The sequence below is a fragment of the Malaclemys terrapin genome, chromosome 3 (assembly GCF_027887155.1).
Source record: "Malaclemys terrapin pileata isolate rMalTer1 chromosome 3, rMalTer1.hap1, whole genome shotgun sequence".
In the NCBI taxonomy this organism is placed as follows: domain Eukaryota; kingdom Metazoa; phylum Chordata; order Testudines; family Emydidae; genus Malaclemys; species Malaclemys terrapin.
This window is the reverse complement of record NC_071507.1, coordinates 190282982-190303344: the sequence shown is the minus strand read 5'-3', so window position 1 is coordinate 190303344 and position 20363 is coordinate 190282982. Positions and strand designations below refer to the sequence as shown.

Here is a 20363-nt window from a genome sequence, read left to right as displayed (position 1 = left end):
CAGCTAGAACCCCCCTCCCCCATCCTTGGGCCGCAGGCACGCACAGGCCCCGCCCTCAGGGGAGCTCGGGGCAGCAGGGCTGACTCTGAGCCAGACACCCCCCTCCCCCCCCCCGCACGCAGAGCAGGACCCATAGAGCGCGCGGCGCCGGGCTAGAGAGTACCCAGCAGGGGCCGCCGGGCTTGCGCAGCGGCACAGCGCCCCCAAGCGGCAGCCAGCGGCTTCGCCGTGACCGAGCGGAGAAAGGGAGAGGGAGAGTAATGGCGGCCAGTTAGTGTGTGACTGAGCCGAGAAGACGGCGGCGAACTCGGCGCGCTCGGTGTGTCTCTCTGCCCGGCCGCCCCGCTCCCCGGGAGGAGGCGCCCCGCAGCCCTCCCTCCGCGGCGGCGGCTCCCCGTGTCCGCCTTCGCCGGGGCCATGGTGAACACCAGGAAGAGCTCCCTGCGCCCCCTGGGCAAAGCGGCGGCCGCCGCGGCCGGAGCCGGCAGCCATTTCATCTCGTCCCGGACCCGCTCCTCCAAGAGAGGCACCAAGGCCGGGCTAGAGGAGGCGGCGGCGGCCCGGGTGAGGGAAGCGGCGGGCCGGAGAAGGGCCGGGGGGGGGCAGAGGCAGAGCTGGGCAGACGGGGAGGGGAGCACCGGCGCGGCTGTCTCTGCCCGGGGGGGGGGAGTGACTTGGGGGGGCGGCAGGGGGAAGAGGATCCGTCCACACTCGGCAGTGCGGGGCTGGGGCGGTAAGGACGAGGGGAGCTGGGATTTGCGGGGGGACGAGGGGTGCAGCTGGGCTACTTTCGGGTGTGCTCCGCTGAGCTGGGGAGAGGGACGGCGGCTCGCGGGGTGAAGAGGGGGGCTGGAGGGCGGATTTGTGTGGCGGGAGCTTTGGGGGACTGGGGTTGTAGCCGTGGGGTGGGGGAAGACTTGGGAGCAGAGGGGACAAAAGTTCTCGTGCCGCTGGCTAGCTACATCTGTGTGCGAGAGGGGAACAGACAGGCTGCTGCTGTGCCCGGCAGGGGATCGGGGAGGTAGGAGCGGAGCAAAGCTCCCTCTCTGGCTGCGCCTGGGACTGCACTGGAGGGACAACAAGAAACAAAAGTTGGGAGCTGCGCCTTCAGTAGCTTACAAAATATTGACCTCAGCTCACCTGTGACAGCTATCCGTATCAGCCTTGACAGCCCTGCTTTGCACGTCTCCCGTATTCTAATCCCGCCCTTGAAAAGCAAGGGAAAATAATAATTTTGCCTATTTGCCTAATTAGCTGTTTTCCCAACATGATTTATAATCAGAGCTTTGATTGTATGGTCTAATCACAGCTGAATCCAACAGCCTAATGTATGAAACGAACATTTTGTAGATTATAATTGAGATCTACTGCCGATTTCAGGAGGCTTGTCTTCTCCACCGTTTCTGGAAAGATTTGCTGACAACAGATATATGCTCCTCCTTGTCCACATTTATTAGAGGGGGCTCTTTGTGTGATAGGAAGAAAATTGATTGCATTACAACTTTTCTGCTGGTGGTTATTGTGCTCTGACCTGAAAACCATATTCTAAACATGATACACTGTAGGTTGTCCCTGCACTCAATGTGTCTAGAAAGACTTAGGGCTGAATGAATACAGGAATGACACAGCCGAGGATCAAAATGTTTGACAGTCATGCACCAAGGCACCACATCCCATTCACTGCTAAGGGGAAGAGATGGAGACAAGTAGAAAAAAAGCAGTAGCAGCCAGAATTGTTAAAAACCCTCTCCCCTTCCCTTTGTTTACAAACACTAAAGAACACTGTTGACTAGGTGTCAGTTGTAAACTGAATGTGCTTATTCAGTCCTCTCCTGTTTCGTCTTAATTTCCTTCTTTTTTTCCTCTATCTGATTTTTCTTTCAGTTTCTGCTCTGTGCTATTTTTTTGCACTATAGCTGGTAAAGCTTCTCACACACATTCCAGTATGCCGGTCCCATGGGCCTGGTATACCCTGTGAGCCAAAGTTTGACTTAACCCTCTCTGGCTTGCTGTGTAGAGGAGTCTACTGCTGCTAAGCACTAAGATCATAGAAGATTAGCATTGGAAGAGACCTCAGGAGGTCATCTAGTCCAACCCCCTGCTCAAAGCAGGATTAGCCCCAACTAATTCATCCCAGCTAGGGCTTTGTCAAACCTTAAAAACCTCTAAAGATGGAGATTGCACTACTTCCCTAGGTAACCCATTCCAATGCTTCACCACCCTCCTAGTGAAATAGTTTTTTTGTAATATCCAGCCTAGGCTCCCGCACTGCAATTTGACACCATTGCTCCTTGTTTGGTCATTTGCCACCACTGAGAACAGCCTAGCTCCATCCTCTTTGGAACCCCCTTTCAGGTAGTTGAAGGCTGCTATCAAATCCACCCTCACTCTTCTGCAGAGTAAATAAGCCCAGTTCACTCAGCCTTTCCTTGTAAGTCATGCACCCCAGACCCCTAATAATTTTTGTTGCCCTCCGCTAGACTCTCTCAAATTTTCCACGTCCTTTCTTTAATGGGGGCCCCCAGACTGGACTCCAGTCTGTGGCCTCACCAGTGCCGAAGAGAGGGGAATAATCACTTTCCGTGATCTGCTGGCTACTAATGCAGCCCAATATGCTGTTAGCCTTCTTGGCAACAAGGGCATACTGTTGACTCATATCCAGCTTCTTGTCCACTATAATCCCCAGGTCCTTGTCTGCAGAACTGCCACTTAGCCAGTCGGTCCCCAGCCTGTAGCAGTGCATGGGATTTTTCCGTCCTAAGTGCAGGACTCAGCACTTGTCCTTGTTGAACCTCATCCGTTTTCTTTTAGCCGAATCCCCCAATTTGTCTAGGTCACTCTGGACCTTATCCCTACCCTCCATTGTATGTACCTCTCCCCCCAGTTTAGTGTCATCTGCGAACTTGCTGAGAGTGCAATCCATCACATCATCCAGATCATTAATGAAGATGTTGAACAAAACCGGTCCCAGGACAGACCCCTGTGACACTCAGCTTGGTACAGGCTGCCAGCTAGACATTGAGCCGTTGTCCACTACCCGTTGAGCCTGATGATTTAGTCAGCTTTCTGTCCACCTTATATCCATTCATCCAATCCATGCTTTTTTAACTTGCTGGCAAGAATACTGTGTGTGACTTAGCAAAGCTTTTGATACAAGTCGAGATATATCACGCCCACCGCTTTCCCCATATCCGCAGAGCCAGTTATCTCATCATAGAAGGCAATCAGGTTGGTCAGGCATGACTTGCCCTTGGTGAATCCATATTGACCATTCCTGATCACCTTCCTCTCCTCCAAGTGCTTCAAAATGGATTCCTGAGGACCTGCTCCATGATTTTTCCAGGGACTGATAGTGTTCCTTTCCATTGATTTAAAATGTACAGCCAAATGATTTCCTTGTTATGGAGTGAGGGAAAGGGATAAGTAAAATTGTCCTGAAAATCACTACATCCATACCAAGATACTTATACAAATGAAGTGTTTCTAAAGGCAAGTGTGTATCTTTGCATGACCTAATGGATTTGTTTTGGAATACATTGGAGCACTCTTACATTAATCTCAGGGACACTCCAAGTATTCACTGTTGTGTATTAGTCTTTCTTTCTTTAGAAAAAAAGTAGCCAAAAGCTATCAGAACTTGTTAGAAGCTTTTGCTCTTCTTCCTTTTCAGAATTTTAGAGCATACATATTTTCATTTTCAGTATGCATTTTACACTGTGGTTTTAAGTATGGGAAGCTGTTGTTAATATTAAGGTCTAAGAAATTGATAAAGTGATATGGAAAAGGTACAGAGAAGTGCAACAAACATGATTAGGTATATGGAACGCTTCCGTGTTAGGGGAGAGTAAAAAACTGGGACTGTTCAGTTTGGAAAAGAGATGACTAAGGTGGGGAGATATGACAGATCTATAAAATCACAAATGGTGAGGAAGTGTTATTTACCCCCTCACATAACACACAAACCAGGAGTCACCCAATGAAATTAGTAGTCAGCAGGTTTAAAACAAACAAAAGAAAGTGCTACTGCATCTAAATACACAATCAGCCTGTGGAACTTGTTGCCAAGGATTGTTGTGAGGGCCGAAAGCATAACTGGGTTCAAAAAAGAATTAGGTATGTTCATGGAGGATAGGTCCATCAATGGCTGTTAGCCAAGATGGTCAGAGATGCCAGCCACCCCAGGCTCTGGGTGTTCCTGAAGCCTCTGACTGGCAGATGGTGGGACTGGACATCAGGATGGATCACATGATAATTGCTCTGTTCTGTTCATTCCCTTTGAAACATCTGGCACTAGCCATTGTAGGAAGATAGGATACTAGGCTAGATGTAACATTGGTCTTGACCCAGTGTAGTTATTCATATGTTCGTAAGCTTTCAGATCTCCATGAAATAATGTTAAAAATATCTAACAATTTTCTGTGATTAAAATGTGCCAAAATCAATAGGACAGTTAGATGTCAATATTTATATAGAAAAAAGTAGCTGAAATTAAAAAACCCACACCAAGCCATGATTTATAAAATTACTATTATGAGACAGTGTTGTAGCTGCAGTGTTGGGGGGGAAATGGGTGGATTAGCATGTGTGTGGGTTTGGAGGCAATTGTTTCATTTACTTCTCAAGTTCGTTGTAATGATGTCTCTCTTTAAAGCCTACCATAGATTTGTGATCTGAGAACCCCAGCTCTACTGGAGGTCTGGTGAATTGGAAGTTAAAGGTTGCAGCAGACTCCAGGTGCTCTATAAATCAAAAATATTGTCTATACCTTTGTGAGCCTGAGTTTACTTCCACAAGAGTGTTGACTTGGGATCCCTGTGGAATGCTGTTTCTTGAATATGTTTGCAAATACCAGTCAGGGAGAATTGCTAAGATTATATTTGTGTTCCATACCATTGATTAAAATTGAACTAACAGTATAACAGTATCCTGTAAAAATGTTGGCCATACCTGATACAGTAGATGTGGGGCTACAAGTTGCACTCATCTGTTTTGTCGCTCTTCCATGTTCCCCCCCCCTTGTGGTTTTTCTTGGCATTTTCTAATATATTTTAGGTTATATGCACATATTTATGAGGCTACACTTGAAAAGACCCAAATGTAGGGGAAAGGAATGTATGAGATTTAAATGTCTAATGTAGTAAATGTTAGTATGTTGTTGAGTAACATGTTTCAGGTGATTTACTTGGTAGATTCAAAGACTCAGATGTAATACATGCACTATGTATTGACCAAATATTAAGATTAAGAAAATCAACTAGCTAAATAGATCAAGGAATCAGATTTTTATTCTCTGTAATGGTATGGCAGTATTTAGTACATTAGAATGTGAACAGGAGGAAGTGAGGTGTATTGTTTTCATGCTTAATTTGTAATATTGTAAGTGTAATGGGAGGTTTGGTTGCCTTTTATGTAAAAAGTAAAAAATTACCATTTTACTATTAAAATTTGACTTGCAAGTTTTGTATTGCTTGATATTTAAACATTCTGACAGGAACGAAATTTATCAAATTTATCACAACTATTCAAAATTATAAAATTATGAAAGTAGGTTTATAAACTTCAATTTTGAACCTCACTTTTTAAGTATACGTTTTTTGACCATAAAATACATGCAAGTGTTTGAGTTTCTATTGTTAATTCACAAAACTAATTTTTCGATGTCTTTTAGATACTGATATAGGTTGTGATTTCAATGATTAGGTTTAATTAGCCATTGAAGTTAAATTTACCTTATTCCACAATATTGAGAGATGATTCTTTAACACAGTTGCAAAAAACTAAAAGCCCTGTATTATTGTAGTTTTTTTTTTTTTTTAATCATGCCACTGTATTGGTCAGACATTTTAGAAATGTAGATAAGATTAACCTAATTTAATTAGGCAAGGAAGTATTAAAAGTACTTTAAGAGCTACTTGAGGGCACTCTGATTACTGTAATACAAGTTCCTAGCTAAAAGTAGGACTGCCAACACGTTCAGTTTATTCAGTAGCAACATAGAGCTCTCCATTGTACTTAATTGCTAATAGGAGCACAAACAGAACTGGGGATTGACATAAAGCACTGTAGTTACATGGAACATAAGCACTATACAGCATTTTTATGATTCATAGTAACAGTGAATATATATCTCTTGATTCAATTTCTAAATGTATAAAAATTAATTGAAATAATTCTTTCCACATTAAAGGTGTGATAATATTACTTTACAGATTCTTCTGCAGGGTATATTTTTAGCTCTTAAAAATACCAATTACTCTTTAATGGTCAACAATTGAAACACTTTAAAATATTTTTGACATGTTTTTGACTTATTTTATTTAAAAATATTAGTTTTAAAACTTGTGTAAAAATTTGTAAAAATTAAAGAAGTATTTTTTCCTTTCAAACAGAATAGCAAAAGATGTAACGTGTTTGTTTTTGTTTTGAAAAATGCTTGATTCAGATTAATGAGTATTATTGTCTTTCCTTTTTCACTTACCCTTCCATTTTTACAAGTTGTAAGGACTTGTTGGTTTGGAATTTCCCTCTGATGGTTACCTATATGACAGTGCCTAACACTCTTAATGGCTATTCTATGTATTTGAAATAAAAACGCTGGAAAATTCACTGAGCTTGGGTCATGTAGGAAAAATAAAATGACACTGCTTTGTACTTGTGTTTAAAAGTTCTTTAAAGAAAAATATCCTTCCTAAAGATGCTCCTGTATTTTCAAATCACTGAGTTGAGTCTTAGTTTTACTGTTTTCAGTAATGCTAATGGGAGTATTTCAGATAAAACTTGCACAATTCTTATGAAGTTATGAAAAAGATTTTGGTTAAAGGCAGATTCTTGAGGAAACCCATCTTTTTAGGGTGGTAATGAAAGCTAGGTTTTTTTTCTTGTTTTAGTGGTGTTCCTTACTTTGAGACCTGGCATGGGAAATTCAGGAATAAATCATGTAATTTGTTCCTTAGCACTGTGTTATTCGCACATCTGTGCATAGTGGGAAATGGAGCAAGTGTTCCAAGTGGTCAACTTCCTGCCAATATTCTCATATACTTAAAGCCTGTTTGACATTATATCACTTAATGTGCCCAAATGGACATGTGGGGATAGAATTTTTCAACAGCATTTTGCCTGTGATAATTTGGGAATTGGGTCACATACTATTGGCTAATTTTCATATAGAAAAATAATTACACATTTTGCTTGACACTGCTGGTCATATTCTGCAGTCATACTATTCTGGATTTTGAACTCCTTGGAACTCAGAAATGAAGCAGGATAAGACCTAATTAATATGTGAATAAGACCTCCAAAGAACGTTCGGGAAATGGTGTTGGTGATTTAGTAGGTTGCGCTCTTTCTTCTGAGTACTAAACCAGTATCCCAGTGTAGCATTAATGGAGGCTGCTTATGGAGCTGCCATCTTTCAGATGAGTCTTAAAACACTCTCAGACACTTGTCATTAAAGATCCCATGGCATTTTTTTGCCAGAATTGTGTTTAGCTTGGGGTTCTGCAAGGTACACCTCTACCTTGATATAATGCTACTCGATATAACACAAATTTGGATACACCGCAATAAAGCAGGGTTCCGCGGGGGGCTGCGCACTTCAGTGGATCAAAGCAAGTTCGATATAATGCGGTTTCACCTATAACACGGTAAGATTTTTTTGGCTCCTGAGGATAGCATTATGTCGAGGTAGAGGTGTAATTAGATGAGGTAATTACATTCTGATCACGCAATTCCCCCTGTACTTTCAATTGGATGTGGTATATTGTTCTGTACTTTCTGCCCTAAACTGCTATATACTGATAAACTGTTGATGTTCAGCCCAGTAATTGAATTTATTACTGTATAACTCTTTATAAAGCTCTTTTCACACCAAGTATCCAGTACCTAGGCGTGGATGACCTTTAGTCTTCTGCCACTCTGGTTGTAGCTATGACCTGGTCATTTCAGTGTGTTATATATTTTATTACTAATATATCACTCCCAGTTTGGGCAGTAAAAGCCCTCACACCACTTCTAGTGCAGAGAGAGGACCATGAGCTTATGTATCTTTCCAGGTATAGTTCTCCATCCTTTTTTCTCTGCTATTTTCTCCCTGGTCTGCTGGCTTCTTGTTTTGCTCTCCCTTTTCCTTTGACTCACTTTCCTGGTCTCTGAGCCTGGTTTTGTCACATTAACTTACAGCCTCATTACCTTTGGAACGTTTTTTGCTCCTCAGTGAGTGTTCCTGCTGCCCCTACCAAATCTCCTCCTGTCTCAATTCCCACAACCCTACCGGTCACTGTCGAACTGCTGTGGACGTTTCAGGTCCCAGCATTCTTCCGATCCTCCTGCTCAGTGATCTTCACCCAAATCATTCCGTTTATTTATTTAATTATATTTATAGGAGTGCCTAGCCATACACTTTAGGCTTTCTTGACCTAACTAAAAATACATACCACAAACACATTGCTGTTTCAGTAGCAGTAGAGAGGAAGAAATTTGGCTGTCTACCTTGTATGATATTTCTGTAGCACCTTACATCATAAATCCAAAAGAACTTTTACAAATTATATAGATTATGCCCCCTTTTTTTAGATTTAAATTAATACAGTAGCTTCTAAATGTAGTTCTAAACTGCTATGTGTAGCTTTGGAGTTTGGGCTGTAGGAAAAAAAACAACGCGAAGGAAAAAACCAAGCTGGTGTATGGTAGATTTTGAATTTTTTTCTTTAGGTTTTTGAACTTGTCATTAAATATTTACATGAACTCAATATATATTTCAAATGCTTTGATAATAGAATCTAGAAATTTCTGTAAGGTGGGAAGGATGTCTGATAACATAGTTCGATATAAAACTGGCTAACTTTTTGTATTCTTCAATTTTTGTGGTGTTAAATTAACGAAATCGGGGCTCTTAATGTGGCGGTTGTGAACAGGTATCAGGTAATTGCAGATATTCTGTCCCTTTCATAGTGGTAAATGGGATGGTCCCTGTACAGAAAATTGGGTACCAATGTGCAAAAAAATGGAGCACCACTGCACTAGGTGGTTGTTTCTTGTTCTAATTAGTAAATGTCTAATTAGTAAATTAGTAAACTGCTCATCAATACTTGAAAAGAGTGGGAGTTAGTTTTTAGTGATTAGTAAACATCTGTATGACTTGACATGCCGGAAGTTGTAGGAAATAAGAAATTGAATATACTAAAGTAATGAAAATGATTCTTCTGATGTAAAATGTAAACATTGTCAAGAATGAAGTAGTGAGTGGGAAAGGATTCATGCTTCTTTTAAAAAGTTCAGAAAATAGGCTTCTTCAGATTTATCAAATGTGACACTAAATTAAAGATTGGTTATTGAAGCAGAGGAGCAAAAGACTGAAAAAGTTTTGATGATTCTGCAAGTAAGGTATTTCTGATGCCATAGTCACCATTGAAACGTAGCATCAATCATTATGAAGTCAGTTCCAAGGCTGGCCAGCAGCTATTTAACATCAGGAATGTTTTCTGTTCTTTGACATCCAAAAAACCCAACAATCGGTCCGTGATTATGGAATACAAACAATTGAAAGTAAAGACTTTGGTAAGAAAGTCACAATCTTTTTTATGCAATAAATGTCACCTTTCAACCTAGCACAAAGTGAGCAATTTAAATAAATGATTAAAGCACTCATCATGAATATATCAGAGGGGTAGCCATGTTAGTCTGAATCTGTAAAAAGCAATAGAGGGTCCTGTGGCACCTTTAAGACTAACAGAAGTATCGGGAGCATAAGCTTTCATGGGTAAGAACCTCACTTCTTCAGACGTAAGTAATGGAAATTTCCAGAGGCGGGTATAAATCATTCTGGAGAAAACGAGGTTAGTTCAATGAGGGAGGGTGAGGTGCTCTGCTAGCAGTTGAGGTGTGAACACCAAGGGAGGAGAAACTGCTTCTGTAGTTGGATAGCCATTCACAGTCTTTGTTTAATTCTGATCTGATGGTGTCATATTTGCAAATGAACTGGAGCTCAGCAGTTTCTCTTTGGAGTCTGGTCCTGAAATTTTTTTGCTGTAAGATGGCTATCTTTACATCTGCTATTGTCTGGCTAGGGAGGTTGAAGTGTTTTCCTACAGGTTTTTGTATATTGCCATTCCTGATATCTGACTTGTGTCCATTTATCCTCTTGCGTAGTGACTGTCCAGTTTGGCCAATGTACATAGCAGAGGGGCATTGCTGGCACATGATGGCATATATAACATTGGTGGACATGCAGGTGAATGAGCCGGTGATGTTGTAGCTGATCTGGTTAGGTCCTGTGATGGTGTTGCTGGTGTAGAGATGTGGTCAGAGTTGGCATCGAGGTTTGTTGCATGGGTTGGTTCCTGAGTTAGAGTTGTTACGGTGCGGTGTGTGGTTGCTGGTGAGAATATGCTTAAGGTTGGCGGGAGCCCCGACCGGGGTTATTCTATCTACTGCCCAAGATCCACAAACCTGGAAATCCTGGACGCCCCATCATCTCGGGCATTGGCACTATCACTGAAGGACTGTCTGGATATGTGTACTCCCTACTCAGACCCTACGCCACCAGCACTCCCAGCTATCTCCGTGACACCACTGATTTCCTGAGAAAACTACAATGCATTGGTGACTTCCCAGAAAACACCATCCTAGCCACCATGGATGTAGAGGCTCTCTACGCAAACATCCCACACACAGATGGAAAACAAGCTGTCAGGAACAGTATCCCTGATGATGACACAGCACAACTTGTTGCTGAGCTCTGTGACTTTATCCTCATGCACAATTTCAAATTTGGTGACAATATATACCTCCAGACCAGTGGCACCACTATGGGCATCCGCATGGCCCCACAATATGCCAACATTTTTATGGCTGACCTGGAACAATGCTTCCTCAGCTCTTGTCCACTCACGCCCCTTCTCTACCTACGCTATATTGATGACATCATCATCTGGACCCATGGGAAGGAGACCCTGGAAGAATTCCACCATGATTTCAACAGCTTCCACCCCACCATCAACCTCAGCCTGGACCAGTCTACATGGGAGGTCCACTTCCTAGATACCACAGTACAAATAAGCGATGGCCACGTTAACACCACCCTATACCGAAAACCCACCGACCGCTATGCCTACCTTCATTGCAGAAGATAAAAAATACTTTGGCATCCACGATCAGCCTTCATGGTTGGTTGAATAGAAAAAGCAGGCTTTATGTTTAGTTCTCCAGTGACACTTGATGGAATTTTTAGTAAGACTGTTGCTCTGTTTTCTTCCAACTACCATAAAATATGATTAAATTTGCACCGAGCATGAAGAGAACTTAAGTCAAATAATTTTGAAAAAAAAAAACTGTAAAAGAAAGCACTAAATTTACAAAAGTAATTGAAAGAAGTTTTGAAGGAATTTGGCAAATTACTGGAGGATGACACTACTGTCAGTGTTGGGAAATCTAACTTGATCTAATTAACAACAAAGATCTGGAACCATACAAGAACAAAACCAAACACACACACACACACACACACAAAAACAGCTCAAGGAAGCTATGGAACCTTTCCATGACTCAGTCAAAATGACTGACCCCAAATATAATAAGTATTATTAACTATGATCAATACTATCACTTGCCTCACTTTCATTAGTAGATCTAAAAGTGCTGTACAAAGGAGGTCCGTATCCTTATCCCCATTTTTTCACAAATGGGGAAACTGAGGTATAAGGAGGGAAGTGACTTGCCCAAGATCACCCAGCAGACCAGTTTCAAAGTTAGAAATTGAATCCAGGTCTCCTGAGTCCCATTCCAGTGCTCGTTTCAGCAGGCTATTAATGCTTCCCTATAAAGGTTAGAGGTTGAACCCAGAACAGGAAGAATAGGCTGAAATGTGGATGATAGACAGTAATCTTGAATTCTTTCCTTCTCTCCTAGCATGTAAAATTGAAGATCCAGATTTCCACCTCAAATTGGTGATGAGGTGTGGGGGCATGTATGAACATGGTGGAAAACTCTGCAAGTTTTTAATCTCCCAGAAGGCAGGACAATGGAATTCAGAACGTTTGTTATCGTTTTTCCCCCCTAAATCTGCTCTCCTAGCCAACTCTTCAAAATGTATGTTTTGCATTTGTGTATTTGTTTGGCTGTGATGGTTTCATAGGCTAGGTGCAGAAAAAACAAATAGGTTGTTAAAGTGCATTGGTATACAAGGACAGATACTAATTAGGCTTGATACTCTTTTGTTAGGCTAGATTCAGTTGTGCAGTTGTGTACAGAATTACACAGCTTTAAACTACACCTTTGTTTTATCTGAACTGCACTTCAGCCACAAAATTCACAGTGCCAATGTGATCTAGACCAGGACTTTCTTTTGGAAAAAGTGTATGTATGTTTTTATGTCTGAGGAATAAAATTGCTTATAAAGTGAGCCCACATAGTATAGTATTTAGTAGAATATCCCTCTTCCCTCAAGAAAAAACTAGTAGTATTCTAAATAGGGCATCACAACAGGCCTGCCTGGTATGGTAGAAACAAGATACATTCTTTAGCAGGTCACCTCTTCATTTTCTTCCCTACTTGTTACATCCATGTTAAATAATAAAATCCTTTAGTAGCCCAGTTCGTCAATACCCTGAGACATGTTTGCATTGCTGTTCAGAATATACAAATAAGCAGTGGCTACTGACCCCAGATTTTCTAAGGTTAGTAAAAACACATTGCTCTTATGAGCAATGTTAATGTCTACAAATCATAAATCTCATTTCAAGGAGATAAAGGCAGAAGTAGAGATACTTTTGAATATCAGTGGGTAAAGCAAATTTCCTGATAACATTTAGTTGTTTAATACAAGTACATTTCAGGAGCTTAATATAGTATTTGTAAAATGAGAAAGAAGAGAATAGTAATTGAAATAGTTTGGACGCCTTTAAAACTATGTAGTTAAGAAATCAGTTAAGAAATTAATTTAAAAATCTTGAAATTGAATATGTTGGTGAATAGTAGAAGAGGGAGACAAGATTATAGATGTTGAAGGGAGTAAAATAATAGGTGGAAAACTCTATTGTATCAAGTTTTGCTGAAATGGTATGAACAGTATAATAATTTTGTTGGATGTAGGGTGACCAGATGTCCCAATTTTATAGGGATAGTCCCGATTTTTGGGTCTTTTTCTTATATAGGCTCCTATTACCCCCTGTCCCGATTTTTCACTTTTGCTATCTGGTCACCCTAGTTGGACATGGGAATGGTGTGGCATATTATTCAATAAAATAGATGATTGAGAGAGCTGGTTTTACCATGATGGAAACTTTTTTTTTATACCAGGGTGTCCACTGATACAAATTTCAGTGCCGCTGAATCAGTAGTTGCACAAATGGGAATCTTCTTCTGAAATTCTCAAGTTGTAGAAGTGGCCTAAATGTATCAGAACTCTTATTCCAAAACTAGATTGAATTAGAGTGCCCACTTAGTAAAAATCATGAGATTAGATTATATTGTTGCTTTACTACTACACCTCTGATTTCCTGAGCGAACTGAGTTACTTATCAGCTTAGTTGGAATTGTCAAGGCTTGTCGGAATTGACGACTTCATTATCCATGTGGATGATGACCTTCTAGGTTAATTCATAATCCTTTGTATTTACCAGGAAATGGTAAATTTTTTCAAGCCTAGGCCTAAATCAAATTGGAACTATACATTTTTTGGTTGAAGTGCAGTTCAGATAAAACAAAGGTGGCACTTGTGGGTTTGAGAAACACCCAGAAGTGTCAGAGGCCTCTTCGATGGAGAAAGCATATGCTGGTCCTGCATCAGCAACTTTCCTCAATCAGTAAACCTGTGGGAACAGTGGTTGCTTCTGGATATCCAGACAGCCGCTGTAGCCAAGATATCTTTTTTTCATTTTCTCTTGGATAGCAGCTTGTAACTTTTTTTTTTTTTAAACCATAAATCCTTTATGTTTAGTATCCTCTACATGCTAGAGATTGCCTCTCTCCGTCCATTAACTTGACAGTTGATCATCTGAAATGCTTTAGATAGCAGTCCCCATTGTAAGCTTCGGGGCAGGCATTTATCAGTGAAGGGCTCTGGAGTTTGCTCCCCTTCCTTGCTTCATCAAGGCATAAGTTTGTTGATGCTTGGGCAATCCTGCAAGGCCTGATCTATTTACTGAAGTCTTTTTCTAAAGAAGTGGGTTGAGAAGGATCATTTTAGTTATTTTCTTTAGTTTCTAGTTTGGAGAGTTCTTTAATTTATTAATATTTAAAAATAAATGTTATAAATACATGTAACAACATTGTGATAGGTGCATTATAGATTCATAGTTGAGAAGGCCAGAAGGGACCATTGTAATCATCCAGTTTGACCTCCTGTGTAACACAGGCCATAATGCTTCCCTGAATTAATTTGTTTGAACTAGAGCAGCATTTCTCAAATGTGGCCACTGAGGCCGCATACAGCCACCAGGGGCTTTTCTTGTGGGCACAGCCTCCTGGGCAGTGATGGGGGGGGGGGGGAGTGGAAGAGGAGGGAAGCAGTGGACCCTCCCCCAGGGCTACCAGCAGGCATTGAACCCTGCCCCTCTCTGGAGCCCACAAGCGCTGGAGGAGTAGGCAGCCAGTGAGTTCCCCACCTTCCCAGAGGTGGTGAGGCTCATGCTTCGGGCTTCAGCCTTGGGGTGGTATGCAGCAGGCTCCAGTCATTGGGCTTCAGGCTCTGGCTCTGGACCCCAGTCACATGGCCGCGGGTTCCGGCCCTCGGCTCACCCCCTCTACCTCCGCTGCCTCCCCGGCCCTCCATCTATCCACGCCTTGCCCTAGCCCCTCTGTCTCTCTACCCACCTCCCCATCCAGGTGAATTTGTCCCTTGTGAAAATTGATATTTGTATGTTTGTTAATATCACTTTTCACAGCCTCCCAGCTAGTTGTGAAAAGTGATATTAACAAACATACAAATATTAAAGAAGCAACAAGAAAAAGACAAGAATGTGCAAAGCACCTTATTTGTGTTTCTATTCTGTTTAGGTCCAATAAATAACAGCGACAACTGTACATTCTTTTTATTATTGAGTCTGCCAAAAAAACCCAACCTCTACATAAATTACAATGATTTAGACATGTATATGTGCATATTTATTTATTTTCCTTAAAGTTAATGAATATTTTAGGAAAGATTGTCAGAGCGGCCACCAGCAAGAGTTGAGGCCACCAAAAAAATTGTTGAGAACCCCTGAACTAGAGCATATCTTTAGAGAAACATCCAGTCTTGATTTAAAAATTCCCAGTGATGGAGAATCTACCATTACTCTTGGTAAATTGTTCAAATGGTTAATTGCTGTCACTCTTTTGTGCCTTATTTTTACTCAGAATTTGTCTACCTTAAACTTCTAGCCTCTGGATCTTGCTATATGTTTTTCTGCAGGATAGAAGAACTCCAGAACAGAAATTAAAAATATTGAAAGGAAAGGATACAGTTGAAAATATAACAATACTGCATGCAAGCAGTTTTTTTGTTGAATTTCGTTTTTGATATGATTGTAGATTAAAAGTATAGAGTGGGAAAGGAAACACTCCTCTGCGCACATGTGTGTATGTGTGTATTTATACAGTATATATTTTAAAGTGTAAATTCAGTTTCCCTTCGTTCTCCCCTTTCTCCATCCAAGTAAGAGGACTGTAAATGGATTATAAACCTGCATGCATATTTTACACTTCGATTCTTTGCTGGCATTAGTCCATTAATTTAAGTGGCATTAGATTAGCATAAAATTTGGCTCACCACCTGTGCAGGATTCTCACCGCTGGCTCTTTGCTTCTTAGTATGAGACTAACCAAACTCCCCTAGCTGTGAAGTTTTGTTTTTATTCTTGAGCACAACAGTAGTAGTGAAGAGCATGACCACTGTGCTCCTCTTAGAGAGAGTGTAAACGGCACCTTCCGAACTTCAGTCAGTTCCTTACTTTTGGTTGGTAAAGGAGCTTCCTGGAGGAGACTGTGCTTTATTATTCCAGCTCTTTGGATCACAGTGAGGTTCACTGGGTATCCTCTTCTCCCAGTCAGGTCCAGTATAGTTGTGCAAAATTTTTCAAGCCTTGTGCTTCCATGCGCTTTAGAACTTGTTTATTTTCATGGTCCTTTAGTGCATGCTTCTCTGCAGTGGTCTGACATTTGTCTCGGTGCTTTGGAACAGAGTTTTTGTTCCTGCCACTGTGTTGCCTCTATATTGTTTCAGCCAACACCCTGGCACTACCAAGATATTTTAGTGGGTGTTCTCTGCACTCTGGTGACAGCATTGCTATCAGCACATGAGATGCCTGCTCCAGTGCCACAGTTTCACAATAGTCTTAAGGCTACTCATTGCATTAGTGCCTGCACAGCTGTTTCAGTGCTGACTTAATTTTGAAGCTTGAGCCTATCTCAGTGCTTGTTTCTTTTTTGGCCCTAGAGGTCTGCTCAGGTCTAATTTTTAGGTCTGACCTGGACCCAAGCCCATCCACTCTGAGCCTGAGAGGGTTGAATCATTTTCTGACTCAACTCTTCTGCCTGAACCTGAGTCACTGCCACCACCTCCTGCCCCTGAGGTCGGCTCTCCTCCGCTTGTGCTCAAATAAATTTGTTAGTCTCTAAGGTTCCACAAGTACTCCTCGTTCTTTTTGCTGATACAGACTAACATGGCTACCACTCTGAAACCTGAAAGGGTCCCGTTGTTTTCCCGCCTGATCTGGACCCAACACTTCAGATTAACTTTTACTGTGTGTGGGAATCAAAATAACCTAGGTCTTTTCCTTGTGCTAGCTTTCAGGATTTCACGGTGAAAGACATTGCATAGACTGCAACATCTCTTGCATCAAATCTAATTCAGGGTTTGTTGTTTTTCGTATTTGAAGTGGGCTTGATTGTTTCACACTCAGGTTAATGAGGTTAATGTTAGGTGCTAGTATTTTGTAGCTTTTTCTAAACAGGTTAGGAATTAATATTCTAGAAGTAATAAGAATAATTAAAAGTTACTGTAGCCTATGTTAAGCAAAAAACTGCTTTGTTTTTAATAATGGTGTGGTATTAAGTTTACAGCAAGTTATCAAATGGCTTTAGGCGGTTTTAGGTGGTTGTTCCTGTCTTTTTCTTCTTTACTCAGCTTTGTTCTCCTGTACCACGCAGGCTAGTTTCAAACCAGTGCTGTGACTTCACTTGCAACTCTGCTTCTCTGTTGCACAGGGTAACTCCTGGCATTTCAGAAAGGAAGTGTTCATTAAGATTGACTTGCATTAGTGGTGCACTTCAGTAATAGCACAGAACACATCTCTGGCAGTTCACACAGCATGTACAGATGTGGCTGTAAGTTATGGTACAGCACTATAATTTTGTGAGTGTTCAGTGGATTCAAGGTATAGACCTTGCTGGTTGTTAGTTGCAAAATAGATTTGGTAATGAACATTTATTTTATAACTTTAAACAAGCCTTGATGTCCATTTAATGTTAGGGAGTTAGAGTGGAGAGTTCTAGTACCGATTTATCTGAATTTTAATAGAATTTTGGGATCCAAAACCACTGCTTTATTTTAAAGTTTTAAAATTTGATTCCACATTGTTGGATAAGAGATGAATACTTAAAAAACAATTATAAGGAGTTAGATCTGCAAAAAGCCAATCGGTATGTTCTTTGGGGAAAAAAGTGTCTTTTTAATCCTTGTCAAGCTAGCTTGTATTGGATCCTAGTGAAGACAAGGCAATTATAGTTTACATGTTTGCTAGGCTCACCCGCAGGGTTACTTTAACTAGCTAACAAGTGTTAGAATTGCGATTTTAACATGGGTTAATTAACATATGCCATGCAACATGGGCAAAAATGTGTGTTTTTTGTAAATGGAGAGAAGATCTTACAATATGACATTTATGGGGCTGCATCTTAGCCAGTTGCCCAATACTGTAATAGTATCTCTCCCTTTGCATGTTTTGGAGCATCTCCAAAACTCCACCTGCCAAACCTGCCTCCAAAATACATGTTTCTTAATTGTTTTACCCTTGAGTAATTGCAGTTTGTCATTCTAGTTAGGCAATCCATAAAGCCTGATGGGTAAATTGGAGATGCATAATCAGTTTTTGTATGAGTAAAATTCTACTTTGTTCCTAGTTTAAACATTTCCTGACATTCCCAATAGCCCTGCTACCTAGGAGATTGGGTGTCTTGCTGTTGCAATAAAAGCTGCGTAATCTCCACATTAAGACTGCTGCTGTGTGATCCCAAATTCCCCATTCCCACAGTCTTGATTATTTCTTCTTTAATTTGCCTCCTTCACTGGAAAACCCTCTAGTGTTACCTGTACAGTCATTTCCTATGCAGGTCTCTGAAGTTGCCTCTTGTTTTCTTCTGGCTGGATTGTTATGATGAGTAAGTTATCTCCTGTAGTCTTTGAGCACTTCACAATGGTGTTGAGGCTAAAACCATTAATACTTGTAAAGTGCTTTGCACTTCTATTGCATATATCTAATGTGCTTTCAAAGTCCAAGTGATGTTAACCAACGGTTGTGTGATGATTTGACTTTCTGCAAAGAGGAAAAATAACAATAGGCAAAATGTTTGGGTACACTTCTTAATATAGAGGCACCATCAATTGAATATGCTCTGTCTGGTTCTTGCTAAATCTTAGTATCCTCATCTGCCTCTGCCCTTCATTGTATTTTCTGATCTTTTCACAGTGATCCAAAACTAGATTCCATTCTTGAAGTGTCAGGGTAGGCTCTGCCTGGCCACCTACCTCTTTATAAAAAGAAGAACAGGAGTACTTGTGGCACTTTAGAGACTAACAAATTTAAATTTGTTAGTCTCTAAAGTGCCACAAGTACTCCTGTTCTTCTTTTTGCGGATACAGACTAACATGGCTGCTACTCTGAAACCTACCTCTTTATGTTCTTATCTCACCTACTTTCATTTGTCTCCTGTTGGCTTCCACTTCCATCACCATTGTTTATTTTATATCTTACAATGGTGCTGCATTTTGTACATAGATCTTTCATTTCTGCCGTAAAAGGGTCAGCAGTTGCCCATGTTCATGTGCTGTTTCTGCCAGTTGTGTGACTAGCTTACACTTGATGCAGTTTGGGAGTCATTTTTGGCTTCATACTGGAATGTGAAAGTGGCTCAGCCTCTACACTGGACTCCTTCTTCTGTCAGACAATCAGCATTCTTTTGTTGAATTCTTAGCTTAACTTTGATACAAGCTCCATACTGTGTCAGAACATACTGTGAATATATAGTTTTCTATTCTCCATGACAATAGGTCTCTTCCACTACACTTTAACTATCAGCACCCTATCAGTAATATATACATCATTTCATTGTGGCAAATCAGTGGATTTTTACTATAGTAGACATAATAAAAGATGACTTATGTATTTTACTGAAACCCACAGCCAGTTTTCTTTGGAGAAGGGCCAAGTCTTGAAAAGTTTACCTGACAGCTTTCTAGCCTAAAGAAAGTGGAGCTTGTCTTTGGTACGGCAGCTGTGCTTTTGTAGTACCATAGTGTAGAAACTTGCTACATTGAGGGAAGGAATTTTTCCATCACTGTAGTTAATTCACCCTCTAGAAAAATAGTACACAGTACTTTGGATGGATGGATGGATGGATCTTTGACTTTGAGTAATTTCTTTGGTGGGAAAAGATGTTTCACTGAAATCTGCTGGTTTTTTTTGCATTTTTTTAATGTTTACATTTTTTTGTTTGATTATGGACAATTCCCGCTGAAGAAGGGATGTTTTTAGTTGGGTAGAAATCGTGTATGTCACTTATTTTTGGGTCTGTTAAGATGTCTTGCTATCTCCCTTGTCTGCTTTTTTCCTCATGGATCAATGTGGTTAATAGCAATTTCAGGATGGTATGGTACTTAGAAGTATTCTTTCTACTAAGCCTTTATACTGTTATTGAAAACTGTAAAGGAAGAGTGTTAAAAGAGGTAAAAGCATTTAGTTTCTTTTTAAATATTTTTGATTTCTGATAAAAGCTTCTGAAAATATCTATAACACTTTTCATCTTTTATTGAGATAGATATCTCAATATTTGCACATTTTTTTAACTGAAAACACAAAACCTAAAATCGCCCAGACACTTTGGTGATGGATGCTTTAGAATTCATGTGATAATCATTTTGCTAAAGGTATATGAGAGAACCGGTCATAGTATTTTGCTGTTTCTTATTCTAATAGCTACTTAAAAAAATTCAGTAATACAATAGAGAGAAAAGGTGTTTTATGAATTACAGCAATAGTGAGGGCAGTAATGTTTCCAGGGATACAGTACATTGGGTTTTGTAAAACTAGAAATATTTAGTTTAGAAGCATTATAAAGAATTTATTGATAAGTACAGAATTTTAATATTTTATGCTCATCAGGTCCAGGGT

The 20363-nt window shown here is 40.6% G+C and overlaps 1 protein-coding gene across 2 annotated transcripts in view; it reads left to right on the top strand.

Annotated features, from left to right (window-relative positions):
- The first annotated feature begins 270 nt into the window (after window positions 1–270).
- Window positions 271–20363, top strand: part of ATAD2B (ATPase family AAA domain containing 2B) — a 162672-nt gene continuing 142579 nt past the window's right edge. For both annotated transcript variants that reach the window (XM_054023138.1, XM_054023137.1), the window contains exon 1: window positions 271–564. In XM_054023138.1, coding sequence (XP_053879113.1) covers window positions 418–564 — 147 coding nt within the window. In that variant the 5' untranslated portion in view covers window positions 271–417. The remainder of the gene's footprint in view (window positions 565–20363) is intronic.